General features: G+C 47.9%; 1 protein-coding gene across 1 annotated transcript; it reads right to left on the bottom strand.

The window, feature by feature from the left end:
• Nucleotides 1–6,273: 6,273 nt before the first annotated feature.
• Nucleotides 6,274–20,030, bottom strand: LOC117040653 (TBC1 domain family member 15-like). The gene is made up of 10 exons (XM_033138548.1): nucleotides 19,909–20,030; nucleotides 18,318–18,497; nucleotides 18,098–18,183; nucleotides 16,635–16,738; nucleotides 14,486–14,553; nucleotides 12,069–12,215; nucleotides 10,186–10,276; nucleotides 9,436–9,560; nucleotides 8,366–8,513; nucleotides 6,274–6,474 (listed from the first exon to the last, which is right to left on the bottom strand). Exons 1-10 carry the CDS (start codon nucleotides 19,931–19,933, stop codon nucleotides 6,423–6,425), a joined length of 1,026 nt encoding a protein of 341 aa, XP_032994439.1. The 5' UTR covers nucleotides 19,934–20,030; the 3' UTR covers nucleotides 6,274–6,422.
• Nucleotides 20,031–21,596: the final 1,566 nt, after the last annotated feature.

Raw genomic sequence — 21,596 nt, 5'->3', positions numbered from 1 at the left:
GCCCCTCCTGAGGGAACTCCAAGACACAAACTATCACCCTGCAGGTCAGTTTTGTCCTTTCCCTAAGTTCACCTCCTCATGAGCATACATAGCTCGCTGGACCAAATGAACGACGATATTTTCTTAGCTCAGTGTTTTTCAACCTTTTTTGGGCAAAGGCACACTTGTTTCATGAAAAAAATCACAAGGCACACCACCATTAGAAAATGTTAAAAAAATTAACTCTGTGCCTATATTGACTATATATAAAGTAATTCTCTTGAATTTTTCAATTTTTTCCCACGGCACACCAGGCAACATCTCGCGGCACACTAGTGTGCCGCGGAACAGTGGTTGAAAAACACTGTCTTAGCTCAACAATAAGAAGTCTTTATTTCTTTCAGAACATAACGGTTTCAGTAATGGTTTATAAGCTTAGTTTCATAACAGAGTAAACTCTTTCTTTCAGCATCATATACACATCTTCAACGTATCCTAACCCAGTGTTTTTCAACCTTTTTTGGGCAAAGGCACACTTGTTTCATGAAAAAAATCACGAGGCACACCACCATTAGAAAATGTTAAAAAATTTAACTCTGTGTCTATATTGACTATATATAGGCACACCAGGCAACATCTCGCGGCACACTAGTGTGCCGTGGAACAGTGGTTGAAAAACACTGTCCTAACCTACCCACCACTATCCTGGCCCCACGCCCTCCTTCTTCCAGTCACCACTCCTCCCACTCTAACGGCTGCTCCCTCCTTTTAAAGAGCGGAATGTCCCGCCTCCCATGAGATACCTGCCACTCAAACTGGGGTATCCATTAACTCATAAAACACTGTGGGTAGCTCAGTGGCAGCGGGCAATATGCTACCGAGCCAGATATAAAGTGCTTGTTTTGACATAAAGGCCCTGGATATCTTGATGTGCACTTGACCCTTCGTAGATGCCCTGAACATTGGGGCTAGATACCTGAAGCACCGTCTTCTCTCTTCCACACCTGTCCAGACTTTTGAGGTCATTGGTGGCTGGTCAGAGGGTGTTCTCAATACCGGCACCCTCACTTGGTGTGTGCTCAGTGCTATTTTTCTAGAAAAAGAGGTGGCAGAGCTCTCCATGAACGCCTCCCTTGTTGTCTTATAATGACAATGGCGCTCACCTGAGTTTCGAAAAAAAGCCTTGGGTGTGCTTATGGCAGTTTTTACATCAGGGGGAAGATGTGAGAAGTTCACCCCACCCCTGAATGTGGTGCTGCTCCTCGCTTGGCTGATGTAATTATTATTGTTGTTATATTCTGTGGATGGTGTCCCCCCCTTTTTTTTACATTTAATTGTATTTAAATGACATACTGTTTTATCGTGTTTTAAATGTTGCCTCTGGGATTTGCTTGAAGGATAGGGAGCAGGTTATAAATAAAATTAATAAAACGCATGTCCCTTTGAAGGTTGTACGCCAGCACACACACCCTGGCGCACCTGTATGTAAAGCAAGGAGGGGAAAGGAAAGACGCAAAAGACATTGTCGTGTGATATGTGAAGCAAGGCCTCTCGAATGTTGTGATTTACTAGTTTCATTTGATTTCTATCCCACCTTCTTCCCAAAGGCTTGCTGGAGGTGACGGGAGGGGGACGTTCAGTGGTAGAGCTCATGCCTTGCATGTATAAGAACTCAGGTTCAACCACAGGCACCTTTGGATTTATAATATTGGAGTCACAGAATTGTAGCGTTGGAAGGGACCATGAGGGTCATCTAGTCCAACCCCCTGCAATGCAGGAATCTCTTGCCCAACGTAGGGCTCAAACCCACGACGCTGAGATTCTAAAATCTCCCACTAGCAGAGCTAAAGTGGCTCTAACCCCTAGACTTTCTCTAGGCCAGTGGGGCTGGCAGTGTGAGGCAGCTGATTCTGGGAGGCTGGGAGAGGCAGTGGGGTGTTGGGAGGACAGAGCTGTGGGTCCCAAGCTACCCTGCTGGCTGCCCTCAGGGGTGCTGGAGGATGGAGTCTCATCACGAGGACAAGCTAAGGTTCAACCTCCACTCTGGTTGTCTTCTGCGTGTAGAACGAGCTGGTCAGGGAGAGAGGGGTGCCATGTTGCTCCTTGCCTTGGGCATCAAAATGTTTTGAGCTGGCCCTGCCAGGCCTGGGTAGGCAATACTGAGCTTAGCAGTGGTCTGACTTAGTGCAACACACAGCTTCCTATACTGGTGTGTAAAAAGTTAAAACGTAAAGCAAATTGCAGTAAAAAAAAGAAGAAGTGGAAAATACACAGTTAACATCACAATCACTCCACATTAACTTTACCTTGGTTTTTGACTGTCGGCCCAAAGAGGTAAGTTGCATCATTCTTCTAGAGAATATTCAGGTTCAGACTTTTTGAGCTCCCCAGGGCACCTAGTTGACCCATGTGCAAACAGGATGCTTGATCAGGGTGCCTGTTCAGCATTCATCCTGATTTGCCTGTACACAGTATCTGAAGAAGTGCGCATGCAGACGGAAGCTCATACCAAGAACAAACTTAGTTGGTCTCTAAGGTGCTACTGGAAGGAATTTTTTAATTTTTTATTTTGTTTTGAATGTAGCTGGTAGTTAGGCTATATCAGGCAGCCCTATATACAGGCAGCCCCGTTTAGGGAAGTTTTTATGTTTGAAGTTTTATTCTGTAATAATAATAATAATTAATAATGATAATAATAATTTGTTCTCATTTGTTTATGGGGCGGTTGCATGACAAAGGGCATTCGTCCCGATTTGCTTGCAGGGTGTCTATACAGCTTCCTGTTAATCGTGCGTGCATCCCACACTTTCTGATGTATAATTTGGCCATTCATTTCCAAACTGTGTATACTGTGGATTTGTTGCGCTAGGCCGACAGAGTACTTTAACCCACTTAAAAATCTGATATGCCCTTGAATCCGTCTGCAAAATCCTGAGTCTGGAGGCAACCCCAGATCACACGACCTGATTTAGCAGGGCTCTTTCTATTCCTGGGGAACGGCGGGTGTGCTGTCAAGAGAGTCAGTCACCTCTCTGAGTGATCTTGGTGCCTGTGACAGCACAAAGGGGAAAGAAGGTGGTTTCTTGACGTGTCTGGGGCTTCAAGCAGTCAGTGGAGGGGGAGCGAAAGTGACCAGATGGTCTATGGTGGGGTGGTGGTCCACAATGCCAGGCTCTCTACAGGAAGGAGTCTCGGCCAGCTTTTTTACGGCATGTTGCATCCTTGTGAGAAAGTTCTCTGCCCGTAATCTCCTTGCCCTTCTTAATGTTTTCTTTGCCTTCACTCTCTTTAATAAATGGCTTCTCTGCCAGCACCCGAGCCGCGGTTTATGGCGCCGTCACCTGCGCCTGAACTCGCTGCTGTAATAAAGCAGCATTAAAAGGGGAAGCGGGTGGCATGAAGCCGTTTGTTATTTCCCCTTGCCTCTGCTGTGCGCTCAGTAACTAATGCTGCCTTGGCGTGGAAGGGAGGAATGGGAGGGGTGGGGTGGGGGGTGGGGGCCCCACCGCTTCCCTCTCCCGCCCTGTAACCAGGGCAGCCCCTGGATCACGAGAGAAGCCGGATCTCTGGGGCTTGAATAAATCGCCCGGCGCTGTAACATCAGCGAGGAGTTTCTCTTTGTGTGTGCCTCCACACGTTACAGGAAATTAAATGCAGTGGTGCTGTTGCTGCTGTGCTGGGGTAGGAGCAGTTGATGTCATTGCGGTGTTGCTGGGGAGATGAGGGTGGCTGTCTCTGTGTGCAGCATTGATGGGATGCTTCTGGAGGGTGTTGCTGTCGTTGCGCCAGGTTGGCACCGTGTTGCCCCACAACTCTTACGCAGTGTTTCTTTCTCAGTTCTTGCTATTTCCTTTCTCCCGCGGCCCGTTCTGAACAGAATCCGGGGACACCTTTTTTTTGGGAAGCTGAGTAGCAACAGGGAGTCAGTAGTGGGGATGGTGAGCCATAAGACCCTGGTCCCAAGCAAGCACATATGCATATTGCATAAAGGGGCAAAACCCTTCTTTCGCACCCTGTGAAACATAAATGCACTGGGTTTTTTTAAAACTGGCCAACGGCGCGCCACCCACCCGTGACTCCCGAGCCTTCCCCAATCTCCTGCCCCCTACCCCCTTTGTTTTGACAGATCGGGGAGTCGCGGGCAGGCGGCTGTTGCCCAGGAGGGGCGCAAGGAGTGCGGTTTCTCTGCCAGGCAAGGTGCAAAGCCCTTCTTTCGCACCCTGTGAAACATAAATGCACAGGGTTTTTTTATATAAAAAAACTGGGGCAATGTCCACCCACCGGAGCCTCCCGAACCTCCCCTGATCTGTCAAAACAAAGGGGGAAGGGAGCAGGAGATCTGTACCGCCAGACGTCCCCAGTTCCCCTTTGGCAGTGGCGACGGCGAGCAGCAGGCATTTCCTGAAGCCAGCCAGAGCCAACTGCGCTACCAGGCTGGCTCCGGGCTGCTGAGGCTGCCACTGCCACGTTTCCCAGGGACAGATTTGCAAATCTGGGGACATTCCAGGGACAGAATTTGTCCGGGGACAGATTTGCAAATCCGGGAACCGGGGACGTCTGGTAACCCTAGCATATGAGTCTCTTTATACAGAATGAATTTGCCTCCAAAGCATTCAAAAAAAAAAAAAAAAAAAAAGTTGTCTCTTTGTGTGTATATTCTTCTGTCCCATTGTGCATGTTATATGTCCATTATGAAATCTGGCCAAAGGTGAGAATGGACTACAGATCCCCTCCCCCATCACTGGGGCTCATGTCCAGGCTAGACAAACAGCAGATCACATGATAAAGCTATTTATGGGACAATAAACCACTTGAGACTACAGGTGGGGGATTGCAGGCTTAAATGACCTTCCAGTGTGAGTGTATTGAGGGAGATATTCTTTTCTAACAGGACTGTTCTATGTGCATGGAGTTTTTGCTTTTTAATGTGGGAAAAACATTCAGCCAGCAGATTGCCTGACCCACAGCGGTAAAGTGCAGGCATAGAATACCAGATACTGAGCTGTTTGTTTAGGCCAGGAATGAATGGGGGGAAAATATTTTTCTGAAAAAGCCATTGCTTTTGCTGATACTCCATATATTTCTCTTCCTGTTCACTGTAAAATGAACTCTGAAACATTCCAGTTCTTGTGTTTTCCCCTACAGACCATGTGCCCCAAATCTTTTAAAACAATTTCTGTTGGGTTTTTTCTCTGCATCCCTCTCCAGTTCAGGGGTTATAATGGTTTAAGGCGGGGGTAGAAAACCTTTGGTTCTCCAGATGTTGCTGAACTACAACTCCCATTTGCCCATGCTTACTGGGATTGATAGGAGTTGTAGTTCAGTAATATCTGGAGGGCCAAAAGTGTCTCGTCCCTGGTTTAAGGAAACCAAGCAAATATAGTGCTTTCAGGCCCAGCAACTGCCAAGGGGTAGAGCAGTAAAACTACCTTCTAGATCAGCCTCTCTCAACCTTGGGTCCCCAGATGTTGTTGGACTACAACTCCCATCATCCCTGACCATTAGTCTTGCTAGCTAGGGTTGATGGGAGTTGCAGTCCAACAACATCTGGGGACCCAAGGTTGAGAACCACTGTTGTAGATTATGGAGTTTATGATGGATCATGGGAAAAAGTGAGGGAAGAGGAAGAGGGGAACGTTTTCCTCCCTATCTATGAAAAGTTTTCGGTATTTAGACTTTAGAATTCTGAGCATCTGTACGGTCCCTGAATACCCTCCCCGTAAACAGCCACAGCCTCGAAACAGACATTTTGCAGAAATATCAGTGCGTCTTTCATCTCTCTGGGTTCAAGGCACAATTTTGCTCTCCAAACCGTTCCTCATTTTCCTTGGTTCATCATGGAAAATGGTTAGCCCTGGGTGTTTTTCATTGGTAATGAACACTGGTAATTGCCATTTGTTTTGTGAATGTGCCAATAAGTTTTAGGGCAAATCTACACTACAAACCTGTATATTGGCTTTATTGCAGTTTTAACTGTCCTGGCTTTCTCCTGAAGAATCCTGGGAGCTGTAATTTTGGTGAAGGTGCTGAGAGATTCCTACAGACAGAGCTGTAGTTCCCATTGTGTCCTGAGGAGCTGGAATGACTGTTAAATCAGTTTTAAGTCTGTAGTGTACATGTGCCTTTTGTTAGAAAGCCCGACAACTTTAAACAGAACTGCAACTCACAGCATCCCTTGAGTGGGAGCCACATCTAGTTTGAAATGGGCAGAAACTAAAACTGTAGGATATTTAGGTTTGAGGTGGAGAAGGTGTCCTAGATTCTGTGTTTGCTTATTAAGAGGCTGTGCCAAAATTCTAGGTTGATATTGCTTATAGCTTCATTGGAGATTGGCTTCCCAAGAGATGGTGATCTCATTTCTTCCTGCAGGGGCCACTCAAGTCCATGGGGAGGGGGTGTTCTTTGTAGTCCTCTTTAGATCCCTGCTCTCAAGAGGTCACTCATTATCGCCGCTCTTCCCCATGCAGTGTGTTCAGCTGAAGTCTCCCCTGCAACCTGTGCCAAGAGTAGCAAAATCATCAGTCCAGCTACCCACATTTGACAGCAAACTTATATCACACCACTTGCTGGGAACCACACTTGGGCTCCTCTTTTGGAAGCATAGGAGCATAGCTGTCAAGTATCCCATATTGGCCAGGATTCCCCCGTTTTTAAACGCGTGTCCCGCTGCTGTCCCGGATGACTCAAAAACCCGTATATTCCCGGGTTGTCAAAGGACTGCTTTCTGCCCAGCTCACAAGTCACGCAGCGCTCAGGCCTGGTCAGGAAGCTTCTCCTTCCCCATCCCCACTCCGCCGCCTGCGCGCGTGCTCGTGCCCGGCCAGCCGCCCCCATCTCCCTCCCTTCCCCGTCTCCCCCGTTCTTTGCCTGTTGTCACTAAGAGCCAGACTAGCTGCAGACAGGCAGCAGCCAGAGGAGGGGGAGGAGGAGAAAGGAGGAGGAGGAGAGACTGGGAATGAGTTGGAAGCAGACGCAGCCTCAGTGCGCAGATCTGCCCTGCCGGAGACAGACAGAGCGGGGAGGGGGCAGGATAAAAGGACCTCTCCTCCTCTGCATAAGGAAAGCCCCCCTCCCGGAGCCTCAGGGGCGAGATGTAGGGCTTGCAGGAAAGGTGAGTGTGCGCAGACAACCTGCCAGGCTCTCCCGTCCTTGGCTGGGCAAGCGGAGATGCCGCCGTCGCCGTGCGCGCAGGGAAAGGGGGGGTCCCTGCGCTTGAAGGAGTTCCTCCAGCACCACCTAGACAGCCAGAAAGTGTCTGACAAAATGAGGAGAGGCCCAAGTTGAAGGTCTGCGGCTCTTAAAACGACACTGGCCACGCAAAAGACAGTGCGGCGGCGGCGGCGGCAGCAGCCCAAAGCAGCTTGATCTAGGGAAGAGCACGGACGCCGCGTTCTAGCTGCTCCGCCCACTTTTGCTTCTGGCTCCGCCCACCACTGCCATGTGACTGTCATAGGTGAGGCTGCTGATCCCTTATTTTCAAATCCAAAAGTTGACAGCTATGCAGAGGAGTGCTGGGTCAGGATGATGACCCAGCTAGCTAAGCAGTCAGTTCTTTGGCAATGAAGCATTTGGCTGGACCCTGCTGCTAGCCTAGATGCACCTGAGATCTGATCCAGCCACGTTCTTCTTAAGTCCTTACACTTAAAGGCCAGGCAGATGCAGCAGTAGAGAAGCATCTGTGTTGTAGACAATATCAAAGTTGTCAGCTCTTGCCTCGGACATCTGACATTGCCCTTCACGTCTCCAGCTGAGGTGGCATAACAGACCAGTTTCTTCCTATTCTCTTGTTGTCTGCCCCTACTGTGTCTTCAAGGTCTCCAAGTGTGCTGCCCAGCAGGTAAGGAGAAGACCCAGGAAGGAATGGGACAGAGGAGCACTGTCTGCTTTTTCTTTGCTTCAGTTGGAGATTAGCAGAATTAGTTTCCTGGCTCTGACCCCACCTAGTGTCTGTCTCCCTGCCTTCTACCCAACCAGCTGTTGGGTTTTTTCTCTGCACCCCTCTCCAATTCAGGGGTTATAATGATTTAAGGCAGGGGTAGAAAACCTTTGGTCCTCCAGTTGTTGCTGAACTACAACTCCCATCATTGCTGGCCATTTGCCCATGCTTACTGGGATTGATAGGAGTTGTAGTTCAGTAACATCTGGAGGTCCAAAAGTGTCTTGCCTCTGGTTTAAGGAAACCAAGCGAATATAGTGCTTTCAGGCCCAGCAACTGCCAAGGGTAAAGGTAGCAGTAAAACTACCCTCTAGATCAGCCTCTCTCAACCCTGGGTCCCCAGATGTTGTTGGACTACAACTCCCATCATCCCTGACCACTAGTGGGCACACCAGCCTCTACTGCCCTTAATTAGTACAAAATGCATCTCCAGAACTTTGTGTTGCTTACCTCTGTGCAAACAAGTAAAAGTCACTGACGTCCCGGTACTCTAGTAGCTTCCTCCTGTTCTTGATCAGGACAGCAATGCAAAGCAGCACTTCAAACGTGATTTCTTCCCGGTCTACAGACGTGAAAGGGCCTGGGAGGGGCTTTTCACCTATTGGCAGAGAATATTGTATGTCTTTTTTTGGATTGTGGACCTAAACCAATTCAGGGAGTTGTTTGGGAGTGAGGCACCAGGGGAACTCAGTGATGGGAGACCTGGGGATGGGGATGAGTTCTGGAGCAAGGTTGCGTAAAGGGGCTTTTCCTTGATGAAGTCCCCTCTGAGGAAACCAGCAACTCGCTGCTCTCCCATTAGATTCACAAGCAAAGATTCGCACAGATTCAAATTTCATAGCACCTAATAATTTGACTCCCTCTTAGAATTTGACTCCCCTTTTGATCATTTTCTAATGTTGCCACTGAAATTGTACTGAAGGATGTATTTCACTTGCCAATACAATCTGAGGCAAGAAAATCCAAATGGTGCCAAAATGGTGATAATTGTAGTAATAAAAACTGTAGATCAGCACTTTTTTTTTTGAGTGAGTTGGTGTCTTGCAAAAATAAATAAACATTAATTAACTGACTACCTGCTGCCCTTTAATTATATGTTGAAACCTACTTCCCTGCTTTGTAATAGAGTTTATCCCAGAAACCTGCTAAGAGGAAGGCACGCATGGCAAATCCACACTGTGATCAACTCCCGTCCAGAAACCAATGTCCCCACTGTGGAAGGATGTGTGGATTGAGAACTGGCCTCCACAGTCACTTACGGACTCATTGTTAAAACCAACGTTTATGGAAGACAATCTTACTCGACTACGAGTGATCGCCAGAGAAGAAGAAGAAGATCCCAGAAACACCTTTTCCTTCTCCCTAAGACATTTCTGTCCTGGTATAAATGCACAGTGAAAGGAGGCAGAATGCTCACATGGCAGAACGAAGTGCACCATTCTTGTCCCCAGGTGGAGGAATCACAGTTTATGCTACTGCTGTGCCTCCAGGGACCTGCTTCCCAAGAGCACAGGGCTCACCTTCCCTACGAGTCAGCCAGATCCAGGCTCCAAAATTCATCCTCTCAGATTCCAAGGCGCTGATCTCTAGGACCCTCACAGCATCAGAGTGGTCTAAGTCCTTCTGGAAAAGTAGCAGCAGCCACCTGACATAGAGGCACATAGAGGGTTGCAAGAGGTGATGGATAAGGAAAATGGACGGTCTCAGCCTTTCATCTTACACTGACAAAAGCCCACTTCTTTACAGACCCCTCTAGCCCATTTCTAGGCCCTTCCTTGGCCTGGGTCAAATCTGACGCAGACCACTCTCCCAGGGTTTCAGCACTCGCACCCTTTGAACACTATGTCCTGCTTAATGTGTGATGTCCCTGAGCACGCACAATGTGTATTCTCTTTCACCAACCCCAGTAATCAGAGCTAGAAATTAAGAAACATGTATTGGACAAGTTGACAGCAAGAGTGGAAGGCCTAGTGTTGTAGATAAGGAAAGAAACACACAGATAAAGCTTTGTATTTTTAAGAGGTCTTTGCATGGGTGCTAGTTTCCATATCTCAGAGACATAGATGCTGATTATGCAAAACTTGTGTCTGCATAATCAATTATTCAGGATGGGCTTAATTTGTATGATTTATGCAGTTCACAAAATCAAGCTCTTGTTGCAGAATTTGGTCACCTCTGCATGCTGGCTGAGAGCCATCCCTTCTGTGGGGATCTCTGCAGTTTGCTCCCTCCTCCATGGCCAGGGTTTGTAGGGAGGTAGGGTTTTTTACCTGAGGCAAAAGAGCAGCTTGTCACTGGACACGCTCTCAATGTGGTCATACAGTTCTGGGTCCACGTGTTTCAGAAGCTCCTCGCAGATTTCTGTGCAGGCAGGAGAAAGGGTAAAGGTAAAGGGACCCCTGACTGTTAGGTCCAGTTGTGGACGACTCTGGGGTTGCAGTGCTCATCTCGCTTTACTGGCCGAGGGAGCCGGCGTACAGCTTCCGGGTCATGTGGCCAGCATGACTAAGCCACTTTCTGGCAAACCAGAGCAGCACACGGAAACGCTGTTTACCTTCCCGCCGGAGCGGTACCTATTTATCTACTTGCAATTTGACGTGCTTTCAAACTGCAGGAGAAGGGACCGAGCAACGGGAGCTCACCCTGTCGCGGGGATTCGAACCGCCGACCTTCTGATCGGCAAGCCCTAGGCTCTGTGGTTTAACCCACAGCGCCAAAAGAATGCCTCAAATCATGCACTCAACCAACCAACCCCATGTCCCCATGTCATCTTTGCCCTCAACAAACTGCTTTCTGGAGAGGGACAAAACTGGGACAGTTGGTGACAAAGATCCTGATTTGTGAAGGTTGTCAACATGTCGAAAGAGGTGTTCTCACCTGGAGGAAACATTACATGCACATCATGAGCAATGCCTGGTAAAATGTCCAAGGCCGGTGGACTTTGCTGGGGTGGGGAGTGCAGCTTCTTTTTCTTCCCCATGACTTGCAAAAGCTGAACAAAGTAGATTCTTTAGCAAATGTATGCCATTTGGCTTTATTCAGGTTGAAGAATTCAGCTTTTCTTAGCAGAGGATATTCTTTTTCTTTTTAATTGCACACAGCTCTGCCTATCAATACCCTCTTTCCTTCAATCTAAGACCTAATACAGGCATAGGCAAACTCTGCCCTCCAGATGTTTTGGGACCACATCATCCCTGACCACTGGTTCTGTTAGCTAGGGATCATGGGAGTTGTAGTCCCAAAACATCTGGAGGGCCGAGTTTGCCTATGCCTGACCTAATACACATGGTCCAGCAAGTAGAAGCCAGGAGACCATACACCTCCTCTCAGTGGCATAGCGTTGGGGGTGGTGGTGAGAGGAGCAGCTGCCCTGGGTGCATATGCTTCCCTCTCCCTGTTGGCAGTGGGAGCAGCCTAGGCCCATGGTGAGCGGGCACCAATGGAGGGAGGCGGCCAAGGGGCAATCTCAGCATGGCCTAGCCCGGCTCTCCTCTGCAGGCGTCAGAGTGATTTGTCCACCAAGGGCCACGTCAGCCGGGTGGGCTCGCCCTGTGTGTGCAGGCCAGCGGTGCAGCATGGTCCTGCTTGGCTCTGATTGGGGTTGCTCCATTGTCGGCGTCAGCTTGCCTGCCCGGGATGCCAGCAACCCACGCTACACCACTGCCTCCTCTCTCCCAATGTCCCTTTCCACTGCTAAGTTCTGCTTAGTTAACTGCTCACTCCCATATTTCTTTCTCCCTGGCTGAAGACAGTTAAAATATCTAGAGAGGCCACAGCTAGGTTCTTCACGCATGGTGCGAGCAAGGTTTCTTCCTAATTTTGCAATTTGCACGGCAGATCTGCATTCCAGCAAATGGAACACGGGGTGAGCAATAGTTGTGCCTCTTCCCCTATGCCACATGCATGTTTACCAATTCATATGTTAATTCTAAGGCATTTAAAGCGGCGGACAGTTGCAAAATGACTTTGGGAATTTTGGGAGTGACACCACAGGCAGCATTCAGCTGGCGCTTTCCACAGTCCACGTTCCCTGAAATTTTTCAGAACAGTCCATTCCTTCCTAGCGCTTAAACCTGGAGAGGATAATGTATGTTTGCATCAGGTGCTGTGAGGAGGTACTTCTCCCTCTCCCTCTCCCTCCCCGCTCTCTCACGTGTCTTGCGGTGAACACCCATGGTGGTGAAACTCCACGCTGAACGTCTCATGTAGCCCACAAAGCACCAGAAGGCTTCAGTCTCATTTTCCAGGGTCTCCAGAAAGCGGCTGGCAAAGTCATTCATGCCTTGGCAATATCCGATGTCTGCAGAGGAGGAAAGAAACCAGCAGCAGGGAAGAAGTGCTGTTGGCACCCGAAATTGCCAGCCCACCTTGCAGCCATTCAAGGGGGAAACATGGCATGTGCAAAGTGTCATACAATAAAGGGAGTGGCAATAGCTCAAAATATCACAGAATCATGAATCCAGAAGAGCTTGCGCCTCTACTGTTCACAGAGGGGGGGGGGGCAAAGCTATTTTTACATGACAAAGCTATTTTTAACCTTCTCACCCATTGCTTTTTCCTGTAAGACCAATTGCAGTCGTTAACAGTCAACAGGTTTACCACAGCTATCAGCCTATCACCCATTCCCACCACCCTTCTGAGTCATACCCCTCCCCACCCTCTCACTATATATAAGGGTCTGATGACTTTTGTTTCAGTGTATCTGAAGAAGTGTGCATGCACACGAAAGCTCATACCAAGAACAAACTTAGTTGGTCTCTAAGGTGCTACTGGAAGGAATTTTTATTTTATTTTTTATTTTGTTTCGACTACGGCAGACCAACACGGCTACCTACCTGTAAGGGGGGGGGAATATATACTTGTGTAGTTGGAATCCCCAAAGATCACAATCTGAGCCCACTCCTGCAATTACCCATTGCTGACTACATCTTTGCATCCCTTTACTCTGCAACAACCCTATTTAGCACTGCTTTAAAAGCAGAGAAAGAATGTATTGTTACAGAGGTTGTGAGCCACTCCCAACCTCTGCTGAACGGTAGCAAGATTCCAGGGGGTCCAGGCACATGCCCAGCCAGCTATTGTGTTTCCGTTGGGAAAATTGAGGCTAGTGTCATGAAGAGATAGGGTTTATTTTACACATATTTACACCTAAAGCCTTCAATGGAGGGGAGCAAGAACATTCTACCCCAAGAGTGTCTCTCATTGCTTCTCTCATAGCTTCAGCAAGTTGGGGTCCAAAGCAACAGTAAGTCGTGGCTTCTCAGTGCAGCTTCCTCCAGCCAGCAAGCATGGAGTTCAAGGCTTCCTGCACCCCCTCTCGTGCCTCTGCCCCAGCCTGCCAAGGTGGTTTTGCCCTTCATGGCCTGGAATCCTCTCTACTTCCTCCTGCACCTTTAGATTTCAAAAAGGACACTTTTTCCTGTGACAACATGCTCCTGCCACCTTGGCTCCTTTCACTGTCCACTCCTCAGAGCAGGGGGGAAGGATAGCTTTTTGCATTGCCAAGGGGTGCCAAGGGGTGAGAGCCAGTGTGGTGTAGTGGTTAAGAGCGGCAGACTCGTAATCTGGGGAACCGGGTTCGTGTCTCCGCTCCTCCACATGCAGCTGCTGGGTGACCTTGGGCTAGTCACACTTGTTTGAAGTCTCTCAGCCCCACTCACCTCACAGAGTGTTTGTTGTGGGGGGAGGAAGGGAAAGGAGAATGTTAGCCACTTTGAGACTCCTTCAGGGTAGTGAAAAGCGGGATATCAAATCCAAACTCTTCTTCTTAATGGTTTTGTCCCTGGCTCCCCATTGTTTTTTCATGGCTCTGCACTTAGCTAGCCCAGCCAAGCTGGTTCGCATAAGCCTAGCTCGGGAATTTATTGCGTGGCACAGTTCTGCAGCTTGTATTCACCCTTCATATTCCAAATATTGTCTAAATACCACCCTTTATTAATTTCTACAATTCACAGACTCTGGTACGCTAGATCTATGACAGAAGTATAGGATTGGCAAGATTGGTCTTGATGTCATCTTCGGGTCTGCAGTTTTATATTTTTATGATGGGATTCTGTAGAAAGCGAGGGTGCTAAGGTCACACCCATGGCATACATTTAAAGCACCATTTTAATAGCCCTGGCTCCCCCCACCCCAAAGAACCCTGGTAGCGTGTGTATGAATACACATGAGCGGTGGACACGCATTTGGGCTTAAGACACGTGAGTGTGATGCATACAGAGTGGGTCTGGGGAGTTTTGCACATTCCTTATTGTGCAAAAACGTACGCACTATATCTAGCACGGTCTACACTGCTGGCTGTGGGATGTTTAGCAGAGACCTCCTGAGGGGAAGGTCTGTTCCGCCCCTGAACTGCCTTGAGAAAAGCCCCAACGCCTCTTTGAGAAACAGTTTGGGTTGAAAAGGACGTGGCAAATTAAAAGCACCATATAAATGACGAATGGCAGGCCTGTAAAGTGTCAGGAATGGATAGAGAGGTGGAGGTGAATGGAGCAGGGAAGCTGGCAGGCAGACATCTGATGCCATCAACTGAGATTCCTGGAAGTGGGTAGAGTACAGCCGTTTTCTCACCTTGGTGGAAGGCCATGTACGTGACGAGAATTTCCCGGAGGTAAAGCAGATTCACTAGTCCTTCGCGTCTGGGGAGAAAGAGAGAGAGAGAGAGAGAGAGAGAGAGAGAAAAAATACAAACGCTAGGTATTATGGTGGTGGTGCTGATCATGAGTGTACCCCAAATTAGTTCTAAAAAGAGAGGTGAAAGCACCAGGGACAGCTTTGAGTGGCCAGTTCCTTAGATCCATTAGTTGGGATTATTCACTGGCAAGGGAAAGGCACTTGGCACATGCTCAGAGGAGCGCCCCCCGCTATTCCTTCACATGTTCCCAGTTAGAGCTCTAGAATTAGAGTCGTTTCAATAGTGGGGTAGGAGAGCTGGGGGGGGGGAATCACATCTGGCAACCAATGCACCCCTTTGGTTTCAGATAGTACATGGGTAGCCCAGGACACAAATGTTCACAGCTCTCTAGCGCAGGCATAGGCAAACTCGGCCCTCCAGGTGTTTTGGGACTACAACTCCCATCATCCCTAGCTGACAGGACCAGTGGTTCAGGGATGATGGGAATTGTAGTCCCAAGACATCTGGAGGGCCGAGTTTGCCTATGCCTGCTCTAGCGGTTAGGTTGGCTCATTTACCAGAAGTAATGTATTTAGCGTTAATTCTGGAAGTGTATACTTTGTTCTGAAAACTGTCTGAAACCAGAGGTGAAATATATTGGCATTATTTTCAGCTCTCCTGCCACACTGCTGGATGTTTCGACACTGTCACCGACTATTCCTGCTCTTCAAGGAGGCTTGGTGGGTAGTAGCAGTGAGAATAGGGATTTCCAAGGGAGAATTCTCAACACTAACCAAACTACAATCCCCAGCATTCTTTGGGGGAGGCTACGTTAAAACCTGTATATAAACGATAGAGGTTTGGAGGGTAGAGAGTATTCCTCCATTGCTGCCTCAAAGCTCGACTGTAGTACAGGAATTACAAAATAAGATATTCAGGACCAGAGAGGGCGAGAGAAGAATGTAACTGGAAAGGGCTGGATGTGTGATAATGGGAAGCAGGGAGGGATCTAACAGTAGGTACTACAAAAGGATTGGCAAGTCTGCTTGTACAGGGCAATTTGCGCAACAGGTATATATGTAGGTGTAGCAGGTTCTGCATGGGGATAACCTGAAACCTGATTATCTGAGGTCCAAAACAGCAGTGTCATGGTAGATTTAGATCAGCAAAACATCACAGCAGTGGGAAGGTTTAAACACTCCTTCCACCAGCGCCATTGCTCTCTGAGCAAAATCAGAACTGGCTTTTAAGCTAAAACAAATAATGAAAAGGAGATATATCACCCATCTCCTGTATCACATGTTTCTTGGCCTAACGTTTTCATTTTGAGGTGTGGGCCCCCCCCCCAGATTGTGGGGAGCAGGGCACATTCCAGCTCTTGACAAATGCTGACAGCTTAGTAATGTGATCTGAGTTTTGGAGAAGTCCTATATGTCAAATTTCTCTGCTGTTACAAGCCAAATATTCCCAGGAAGAAATGTTCTGTGCACTTCTTCCTGAAGGAGAGGACAGATTGGTCCATGTTTGGGTATAATCTGTTTGGGATATTACAATATTTGACTTCAGACCTGCACAATGCCTACCAAGAAGAAGAAGAAGAAGAGTTTGGATTTGATATCCCGCTTTTCACTACCCGAAGGAGTCTCAAAGCAGCTAACATTCTCCTTTCCCTTCCTCCCCCACAACAAACACTCTGTGAGGTGAGTGGGGCTGAGAGACTTCAGAGAAGTGTGACTAGCCCAAGGTCACCCAGCAGCTGCATGTGGAGGAGTGGAGACACAAACCCGGTTCCCCAGATTACAAGTCTACTGCTCCTAAGCACTACACCACACTGGCACTAAATGAAAACTGCCACGTATGGGTGGCAACCCTCCAGGGGTTTGATTCCTGCCTGCCTGGGTTTGCAAAAATAGATGTGTGTCTGTGTGAAGACAGGACCTGGTGAGCTGATTCCAGCTTGTTGGGGAAGCGGTGGTCATAGTTTACACAGGCCTGTACATCATTCAGGAACCCCTCCCCTTTGAATTTTCAGAATCTGAATTTTCAAAATTTGCTGGAAGTCCCAACTTTTTGTTTCGGCTCAGCTGGGGAGGGCCAACTTCTCACTGGAAGAATGTCCGGTGTCTGTCCGTCTGGGGTACGTCGGCATCAATGTCTTGCAGCGCCTTTTGGAACTGTTGCTCGTTAATGTGCGGGAAGGGCAGGCTATGCTGGCGAAAGACAGAATTGCATTGACGTTAGAGTGGGAGACGTTAAGGAAGGGCTAGTTATTTAGCACACTGATGCTTGGAAGCATATTTCGTGAGTTCTCAGCTCCACCCCATGTCTGGGAACAGAGTAATTGTGTACTGGATTAGGCCAAGAGCCAGCCTGGTCCAGGATTCTGTGGCCAGTAGATGCTTCTGAAAATCTTCTCAAGACGGAGCCCTGTACTCTATGACCATTGTAAAATAGGAGGATAAGACATCAGCAGATCCCTGACATGGCTCTCTTCCTTCCATCAAATCCCTTCTCAAGAGTCAAGATCCATTTCCTTGAAAGTGAAAAGCAGCCATGCAGGATGAGGGTGGATTGGGGCTAGAACTCTGGGGTAAGGTGGGGCTAAATTCTTCCTTCTGCTGTTGTTTTCCTGATCTAACTGCCACCCTCCCACCCACGACCATTTTTCAGATGTGGGAAACATACAGAGTGCAAAGGGATAAAAACACACACAACCCCGCTCCTCCCCCAGTGTCATGGCTGTGAAGTGGTTCACCTCTCCCTACAGCTGCTTTTAGCTAACAAAAACCAATCCTGCAAGACATCCATTCTGCGGATCTTACACTGACTGTCTTGTCATCTTGTTTGGTCCTGAGAGTTAAAACATGCATGGGGAACACCACATTTAGCACCCGTTGCTGGGCTGCACCATTTCAAACTGCAGGCAGGCGTTTAAATGTTTTTCTCCAAAAAGAATATAAGAATTACAAGAAGATTTGGGGTAAGTCTTTTCTCTGATGCGCTGGCTTCAAATGTGTAGGGAGTGGTTTATTTTACACCGCCCCTTTGTTGAGAGTTAAAAGGCAGAGATTTCCAAGTCATTACAATTTCCTTTTTAAAAAAGGAGGAAGGAAGGGACGTCGGGCCTCAACACCACTTGGAAGAAATGCCCTATGATGTAGAAGCCTCTAGCTCAGTGTTTCCCAAACTTTCGGTTTCCAGCTGTTTTTGGACTACACTTCCCATCATCACTGGTCTTGCTAGCTAAGGATGATGGGAATTGTAGTCTGAAAACAGCTGGAGACCCAAGTTTGGGAAACACTAACTCCAGGTGTCCTCTGGTTGGTAACAGTCGCTTCGTGGTAACTGGAAAATCTCCACTCTGCATGTGCTTAAAGCATGGCTCTTTTTTTCTTAAAAAAGAAACATTCTTCCCAGGGTTGTGTCATGCACTGAGAACAGATTTTAGGACTAAGCTTTGCCGAGCTTGAGTTAAATTACGCCTTGCTCACCAGCTCATTACCCTACCCGCCTCAACACCATTAATTAATGTCCACTTCAAGAAAGTCAATTTCTACTTCATATCTCACCTCATCAAAGATATCTGTAGGAGGACTGGCTGTTTCAGCTTCCCTCCATTGTTCGTCATGTCTCTGGATCGCCAAGGAAAGCTCCACTATAGGAGTAAGTGAATAGTAAACAACACATCATTTGCCAGGTGTGGTCCCTTTAAGAGGCGGAGCCCTGTCGCCCCGCCCAGTGGGAGGGACGTAGCAGGATACAAAGCCAGCAGGCATTGGTTGTACTTACAGTCGGAATGAACCCTCATTACGGCAGCCCAGGGGAAGCGCTGTTTCCATGAGCGCTTCATCCACCGATACTGAGAGGACATTTGCTGGTCCAGCTCCTTCCTCTCTTCAGTTGTGGATTTCTCTGGGTACACCCCAAAGAGAAACTTCCAGGTGATCTTTCTCTCACTGGGATGTGTGCCTGAGAAAAGACACACATTACTTTACATTGACCCTGTTGTAAGAATTTTAAGGTATTTTATTTATATATATTAATTGTTATTAATGTACCAAAACAAATAAGGCCACATGTCTGGAAAACAGCACAGGAAGACAGGCCTCACTCCATTTTTGACTCCCAACTGACCAAGTATTTCTTTGTCTCAGGAAACAAAAGGGGGGTTGCCCCTCCAGCTACTCAGCAGCCCTCTGCCTGAGTGATAATCTCTGGCATCCTGATACCTGAGTGCCAGACAAAAGGGTGTGATTAACTTGGCTGGGAAATAGGGAAATGTAAATATCTTTTGTTTCACTTGATGGGTTTTTGGTGGAGGGCAAGAGGAGACATGGGGGCAGGGTCCAAGATGCTCAGATCACTGCTACCAGACCCTCCCAATTTGTGATGTAATTCTAATGTATGGAGGGGTGGTCTTGAGCTGGAGGGGGGCAATTTCAAAAGTCTATATAGGAGCTTGTGCGCCTTTGTTGCAGGTCTTTTGCTTGCAAGACACCCTGCTGCAGCAGTTTCTAATAAAGGGCTATCGCCTTGCTTTGGGAGATTCTGTATCGTCTCTATTTATTCATAAGTGCTCCTGAGAGGAGGGGAGCCCTACTAAGGCTCTCCCCCGGGTTCGTGGACTCCCTTCTGGGGTTGAACCTAATTTTTATAACAACCCCCTCCCCAGTGTAGTAACACCAAACCAGTTTTAAACGGGTCCCCATCCAGTTGAGATGCCTGAAGGATAGCACTGCAGTACTGGTGGGGTGGAATCCGAGTTGGGGTTAATCTTGCAAGCGTGTGTCTAAACCTGAGAAGGGAGAGAGCTTTGCGGGCAGCACAGAAAAAAAGTTGCTGGGGAAAAGGGTTAAGCATCCCTCCCCACTACTACTTTTCAGCTCAAAACTGCTTTCTTCTCCACTTCCCACACAGAAATCCAGGGCTTTAGTATTAATCAAACAGCCGGGGAGCTGAATTTAGTGTCCTTGACAACTACCTGTCATTTAGAAAATACCTGAAGGCAGCCCTGTTTAGGGAAGTTTTTAATTTGTGACTTTGTATTGTATTTTGGTATTTGTTGGAGGCCGCCCAGAGTGGCTGGGGAGACCCGGCCAGATGGGCGGGGTATAAATAATAAATTTATTATTATTATTATTATTATTATTATTATTATTATTATTATCATCATCATCATCCTTTCACCACATTCCCTGTGTGCTTCCTCCCACCCCAGTGCGGTGCACAAATGACCTCCCAAAATTCTCCACTGTGTTTGAAGAAAATGTGGTTTTGGGCTGAAAAAGGTTCCTCACCCCTGGGCTAAAGGATGCCAGAAACAGGCTTCCCCCCCTCCCTGCCCCCACTGGCATCTCCGCAGTGCTGATTGTGTGGCTACCTCTCTCGTAGACCAGCTTGCGCATGCGGAAGACATCCAGCCGCCCATCTTTGTCAAATAAGGTGTAGATTGACTGAGACGGCAGCGATGTGTTCTCTCTTGCGGAGCGGGAAGGGAATGCTGCGCCATCTTCGTCCCGGTGGTCCTTAGTGGGATCTTTCTGGCTACTGGCTGCTATCTCTTCTTGGTTCTTGCTGGGGCTTGCTGTGAGCTCAGCAGAACTTAGGTGTTGGCTTCTTGAGACCAGGAAAGGAAAAGTAGAACATGTCAGATTTTTTTAAAAGACTTCATTTCTGTAGGCCAGGGGTCAGCAAAGTTTATCTTGCCTGGGGCAGATCGGTTCCGCGGAGATTCCTCCGTGGGCCGGATCGTGTGCGTGAGTGCGCCTGCCTGCGTGATTTTTGGCACCGTGGAAGTGAGTCCCCGTGCCGCGTTGCGCCGGTTTAGCACAGCGTGCGAGTGGGCAGCTCGTAGGCCGGTCAAACGACCTCTGTGGGCCGCTTCTGGCCCATGGGCCTTAGGTTGCTGACCCCTGCTGTAGGCGATCTGCTGGTCCTTAGGATGAACTTAGCTGTAGTGCAAAATGAAGAACTGAAACATCATGCAAATTTGAAAATTGGCTAGCCCATTCTCCAGATTGAAATGTTGTGCCATTTAAATAATTTCTCAAATGGTAATGTTGTGCGGGAGGTGCTTGACAACTTTCTTCTGCCTCTAAAGTTCACAAATCAAACTGCATCCACAAGAGGGGATTTTTGTTATATATAAAGGAAAATAGAAATCATAAGATGTGCAACCAAATTTCAGTCAGTAAGGTTAGAAAAATTGCTTATACAGTTGTACCTTGGATGTCGAATGGAATCCGTTCTGGAAGTCCGTTCGACTTCCTAAATGTTCGGAAATGAAAGCGCGGTGTCTGATTGGCTTCAGGAAGCTCCTGCTGCCAATTGGAAGCTGCAGCAGCTGTGCCAGACTTTTGGCTTCCGAAAACTATTTGAAAACCGGAGCACTCACTTCTGGGTTTCGATCGTTCGGGAGCCGATTTGTTCAGGAGCCAAGGTGTTTGAGATTCAAGGTACAAATGTATACCGTATTTATTTTCTGTACTTTTGAATTGTCATGTACCTTGATAGGAACCGAAGAAACTGCCATGAAGTTGAGTTTCTTTATACTAGACTCCTTATTTTGTGCCCTCATGCGTTTTTTGTTTTGTTTTGCTGAAACACATTGTAAATTTTCTCCCTGCCTCATCAAGGACTAGACGCCTATTTTAAAAGAATGAAGCTGAAATTCTTGGAACTGTATCAAAAGTGCCTTAGGATTTGCTCAGTGTCTCCTCTTTGTGTCCTGCCATATGAACACCATCCATACAATCACAGCTGTGATTCCCCATCTCCTCCTTCCCCCACCCCACCCCCATTTTCTCCCTTGCAGATGCTCTGACCTTGCAAAGGATTCCAGACATGGGAACAGGGCCTTCAGGACAGGATAACTGGCAGCCGTTTGAAGTAACCATTGGGTCTGATCTTCTGCAAACTGCAACAGGATTTCAATAGTCTCTCTGTGGGGCATAAACATTTGGTTAGCTCTGATCATCAGAGACAGGGATAAGGAGCTATGTGGAAGCTTGTAGGAGCAATTCATGAATGAGAGAAGCTAGACGACAGAGAGCAAGTTTTGAGGTGACA

This window comes from Lacerta agilis, chromosome 2, assembly GCF_009819535.1.
Source record: "Lacerta agilis isolate rLacAgi1 chromosome 2, rLacAgi1.pri, whole genome shotgun sequence".
NCBI classification, from domain to species: domain Eukaryota; kingdom Metazoa; phylum Chordata; class Lepidosauria; order Squamata; family Lacertidae; genus Lacerta; species Lacerta agilis.
Note: the sequence above shows the minus strand (reverse complement) of the source record. Positions and strands in the feature narration are given on the sequence as shown.

Excerpts from the sequence above, each read along its gene's own strand:
- LOC117040653 (XM_033138548.1), bottom strand. The coding sequence starts at position 19,933 with ATGCGCAAGCTGGTCTACGAGAGAG. Across the intron at positions 18,498-19,908 it reads CAAGCTGGTCTACGAGAGAG|GCACACATCCCAGTGAGAGA; the intron begins GTAGCCACACAA and ends GTCTTTTCTCAG. Across the intron at positions 8,514-9,435 it reads CTGGCTGACTCGTAGGGAAG|GTGAAAAGCCCCTCCCAGGC; the intron begins GTGAGCCCTGTG and ends CTCTGCCAATAG.